A 5,362-nucleotide genomic window follows, 5' to 3' on the forward strand; every position below is an offset into this window, starting at 1 on the left:
AGTTGGAAAACAACATAATAAGTATACATAGTTAATTTCATCATTACAATTAATAGAAGAAAGTTGGTGCACATCAAATTAGAAAATATCTCATATAAAATTTAACTTATTAAAATATTCAATCAAAATAGATGATGTCATATATAATTAATAATTATAGATAATTATATTTAACTAACATATTTATAATTTTTATTGGAATGAAGCTCAATATTGGAGTAACATTTTTGTGTTTATTTTATTTTAAAATTTTAATGAACCATTCATGTCATTGATTAAATTACTTCACTTAAATCTAATTTATCTTGGTTAGACCAAAATTTTCATGATATAAACCCTAAAACAATCCAAACATTTTTTCAAGTAAGAGTGCAAACTAGAATAGTTTATAAATTTGTTCAATAGTAAAGTCGATCAAATTGTTTGGTCCTTATATAAACTAGCGTGTCGACAGACACTTCGTGTCTATCGACTTACACTTTTATTTTATAATATTAAGTATTAAATTTGTATTTTTTATTTTAGAGAATTAGAATGTCTTTTATTGGGATGTATTTCATGTTATAATTTTTGTATTTATTATAATATTCAACTTAAAGTAAGATATATTAATTATAGTTATCTAGGATTATATGATTTTACTTTAGAAATAAAAAATATTAAGAGTAAGATAGAAAAATAAAATCTTGGTAGTAATTATTTCAAATTTTGGTTTTATATATAGGATAGATATATGAATATTTGTTTAATAACATAGTTATTCGTTATGTCCACTAAAGCCAATTTTGATTCTCATTTGTTATATATTTTGGGGGTAATATAAATTTTAAAAAATTCATCAAACTTCAACAAGACATGTCCAATTTAAAGCAATCAATTCAATTTTAATGGGTTCAACGGAGCCCAATGATGTAAATGATTAAGTAACATTTAAGTAGATCAAGAAGGGTCTCTCATGATTTAACTCATTCTATAAAAAAAAACCTAAATATTCTCATCCAAATTTTCACAATCACTTTGTCACAAATGTTAATTTTTATAGTGTAGAAGAACTTATAAAGATATAATATATTGAAGACATCTTCTATACCATAAAACATGTCATTCTATGTAATATTATTTGTGATAGATCAGAAAATATTTAATTATTAAATTTTTAATTTAAATATTTTTTTTAACCAATCAAAATCAACGTACACAAAATGGAACAACATATATATATTATATATATATATATATATATATATATATTTGATTTAATATAAAGCTGAAAAGAAAAGGACAAAAAATATTAAAAAAATAGATAAAGTGAAGGATAGAAAGTAATATAGTTTGGTCATTTCCCACAGCTTCTTCTTCCTTCCTTCCTACAATGATTTGAAGCGAATCTCGATCTCATTCATTCTCTTCTACTCACTGTGAGTTAGTTCTTCATAACTTTAATTACTTTTATTTTCATTCAATTTTTTTTAATTTCAATTTTGCATTCACTATATTGTTTTTCATGCCCAATATCCATCAGATCAAGCTTGTTAACTTTACCTAATCAATTTGGTATTTTTAATTTTTAATTTTCTAAAAATTTATGAAATGATTTATTTTTCTTAAATTTTTCAGAAAGGTTGAATTTTTAGCAATTAAAATGGGTGATAATAGTTCCCTTCCCTCTGGGTCTTCTCCAAAACCTAACCCAGATCTTGTTGAAGAGGAATCAGATTCAGTGATTCAAAAGGGTCATAACAATAATGATAATGTTACCTCATTGGAAACCATTGTACAAAGGTTTCAAGATTCAATGTCTATTGATGATAATAATAAGAGACATAAGTTTTGGGAAACTCAGCCTGTTGGTCAATACAAGGATGTTGGAGACTTTACCTTAATCGAAGGCCCGATCGAGCCTCCAACACCGTTGTCCGAGGTCAAGCAGGAGCCTTACAATCTTCCAGCTGCTTATGAATGGACCACTTGTGACATGGACTCTCAAGAAACTTGTGATGAGGTTTATCTTCTATTGATGAACAATTATGTCGAAGATGATGAGAACATGTTCAGGTTCAACTATTCCAAGGAATTTCTAAGGTGGGCGCTGCGTGTTCCCGGTTATTACAGGAGTTGGCATATTGGTGTTCGTGCTAAGGCTTCAAAAAAGTTGGTTGCTTTCATCACCGCAGTGCCTGCCAGAATCAGGGTTAATGACGAGGTTGTGAAAATGGCCGAGGTTAATTTCTTATGTGTCCATAAGAAGCTTAGGTCCAAGAGACTCGCACCTGTTCTGATCAAGGAAGTCACTAGGAGGGTTCATATGGAGAATATTTGGCAGGCTGCTTATACGGCTGGCGTTGTTCTTCCGACGCCAATAACAACTTGTCAGTATTGGCATAGATCCTTGAATCCAAAGAAGCTTATTGATGTGGGATTTTCAAGGCTAGGTGCTAGGATGACAATGAGCCGCACTATAAAACTTTACAAGTTACCTGATTCAACAGTTACTCCTGGATTCAGAAAAATGGAGCTCCGAGATGTCCCTGCTGTTACTCGGTTGCTTAGGAATTACTTGAGCCAGTTTGTTGTTGCTCCTGATTTTGATGAACATGATGTTGAGCATTGGCTTATTCCCCGTGACAATGTGGTGGATAGTTACTTGGTTGAGAGTCCTGAAAATCATGACATCACAGACTTCTGCAGCTTCTACACTCTTCCTTCTTCCATCCTCGGAAATCAAGCTCACTCAACTCTGAAAGCGGCTTATTCGTATTATAACGTCTCCACCAAAACTCCACTGCCTCAGTTGATGAATGACGCGCTTATTGTAGCAAAGCAAAAAGATTTTGATGTTTTCAATGCCTTGGATATAATGCATAACGAGAGTTTTCTCAAAGACCTCAAGTTTGGGCCAGGAGATGGACAGCTTCACTACTACTTGTACAATTATAGGGTTCGTAGTGGTATGAAACCATCTGAACTTGGGCTTGTGCTCTTATAGTATGATATTTTTCGGTTTTAGATTTTCTATCTAAATGGAAAAACCGCTCATTTGTGTTGTTTATTAAGCGCATCATGTTTCAACTTTCAAATCTTATTTCTTGTTGCTTCGCAAATTTTGGCAGTTAAAAGATTAGGATTGCAGGGAATGCGAGAGCCTGTCATTTGACAGACTTTCAAGCTATTTATGCTTACATTGAAAATTCCCGATTTTGTTATAATCTGCAGTTTCAATTTCCCTTTTGCTCTATCTTCCATTTGATTCTGTATTTCTGTCTATTGCGTGTACAAGTTTTACAGACATATTAAAAATTAGTTTGTTTTGAGTTTGATAGTATATGTTTGGTTGCTCATGAGTGTGGCTGCATTTTCTCATTTAATCCTCATTTTGAATCTAATTTTACGACTTAAGAGTGTGGATGTCAATCTAAGTAGAATTTTCTTCGATACTTGTATTAGTGGTTTTGACATGGTATATTTGACCCTCTAGTTTTGATTTTTCAATGGTCTTCATTAGTGATTATTAGTGGATGGTTAAGTTAGCTATTTATGCAAGACATAGCTGTTTGTGAAGGTATAGTTGTTCCTAACTTGCTCATAAGTTGGCCTGGGGCTGATGTTTTTCTTTTACTTTTGTTGTCAGTTCTGCGTGATCAGTTTGAAAATTTTATAGTAAACCTCCCGGAAAATACCCTCCGGTCTGCTCGGTTAAAAATCGATTGCAGAAAGGATGTGAGGAGCTCTGTGTAAAACTGTATTGTTGACTCTATACTTGTACATCATAGGCCAGCACTTCAGTTTTCACCTCTGTTTTCTTATTTTAGCAATATTACATAACCGTGCCTTGGAACCGATGTGTTATACTTATACCCTCTTAAGAAAAATTGAGCAATCTCTAGGATAGTAGTAGCCACTTGTAAGACTCATAGAAGACATTATTTGCACTACTCTAAGGAGCACAGATTCTTGAGGAGAGTAATATTTGTATCTTCCACACATTTTGCAGCAAAATGCTAGTCTTAGGATCACGGGGCCTTTGTTAAGTGTGCCAAAAAACAACATGAATCTGTGTTAATGGAGCTACTAGCCATATGGGTCAGAGTGAAGAAGTAAAAAACTAGATGGTTCACAAAGAAATGGACATAAATTATAGGGGGGAAAGTGAGTTTAACTTTAAGGAATCAAGAAAATAATGAGAGCTAGGATCAGCAATAGAGAGAGTCTCTTGTTGGTAGAACTCCTTAGATTGTTTTCAGTGGCATACAATTGAGAAGATAAGGATAGGAACTTATGTTAATTTGTCGGTCTAGCATTGAAGCTATACTATAATTTTTTTTTAACATTATTAACTTATGTCTCTACCTATGAATAAAGCTTATGTCCAGGAAGCCAGGAAAGCTTTTATGTCATGCCCTTCCATACATTGACATTTTTGTCCATTATCGACTGCCTAGTGCAACCTTCGTCTTTTATCCGAGCTTAAGACTGGTTATGTATAAGAATGTTGCGTTGAATGAGTGACACATTAGACAACGTAGGATTGAAAATGGATGTATTATGGAGAAAATTGGAATAACTTTTATTGTTGAAAATATGATAGAATCGCACCTTAGGTGGTTTGGACATGTGTGGAGAAAACTGGTAGAAGCATAAGGAGAGTAGATATAATGGAATATAGTCCAATTGCTAGAGGGAGACCAAGAAAAACTATAGCGGAATGATAAATAAAGACTTAGAGCTCAATGATTTAATGACATCGTTCTATCCACGTAGCCGACAACACCTATTGGGATAAAGACTTGATTGTTGTTGTTGTTATGTCCTAAAGCTTATGCCTAGGAGACAAGGACACCTGTTATCTCATGCCCTTCCATATATTGTCATTTATCCCACACAAATCACCTATGTCTAATAGTGAACACTATTCACTTCTAGCTTTATCCTTATTGTATTTTGTCTTCTGTTAGAACTCAAATGCTAGTAGATAATAGTTTCAATTTCTTAATGCCTGCATAAGGCTCCAACAAAGCCATAGCCAAAATTGACAGTGCTTATCTTTATATTTTTTTCTTGTATAAATAGTGATTTTGATTTTCCCCCCCTTCATTCACACATAAGTAAGAAAGTTCATACTTCTCAGAATTTCAGGAGTCACCACTTTCAAATGTAATGTCAGGAAACCTCAAGAGCATTGAGGTTAACTGGCCCCAAAAATAAATAGAAGTTTCATTCAAACTATCTTTTGGTACAAGAAGTTTCATCAAAACTTTATTTATATGTAAAATAATGTAAAACAAGTCGTGTTAGTCTAGTGATGTAAGATACAACTAGATCTTCAAAAAGATTAAAATGTCAATGATTCGATTTCTAGGAGCAA

General features: G+C 32.8%; 1 protein-coding gene across 1 annotated transcript; it reads left to right on the forward strand.

The window, feature by feature from the left end:
• The first annotated feature begins 1,296 nt into the window (after positions 1 to 1,296).
• Positions 1,297 to 3,336, forward strand: LOC109340467 (glycylpeptide N-tetradecanoyltransferase 1-like). Its single transcript, XM_019578170.1, has 2 exons — positions 1,297 to 1,418; positions 1,618 to 3,336. Exon 2 carries the CDS (start codon positions 1,643 to 1,645, stop codon positions 2,984 to 2,986), a length of 1,344 nt encoding a protein of 447 aa, XP_019433715.1. The 5' UTR covers positions 1,297 to 1,418; positions 1,618 to 1,642; the 3' UTR covers positions 2,987 to 3,336.
• Positions 3,337 to 5,362: the final 2,026 nt, after the last annotated feature.

Source organism: Lupinus angustifolius, unplaced genomic scaffold, assembly GCF_001865875.1.
Source record: "Lupinus angustifolius cultivar Tanjil unplaced genomic scaffold, LupAngTanjil_v1.0 Scaffold_181_2, whole genome shotgun sequence".
Classification (NCBI taxonomy): domain Eukaryota; kingdom Viridiplantae; phylum Streptophyta; class Magnoliopsida; order Fabales; family Fabaceae; genus Lupinus; species Lupinus angustifolius.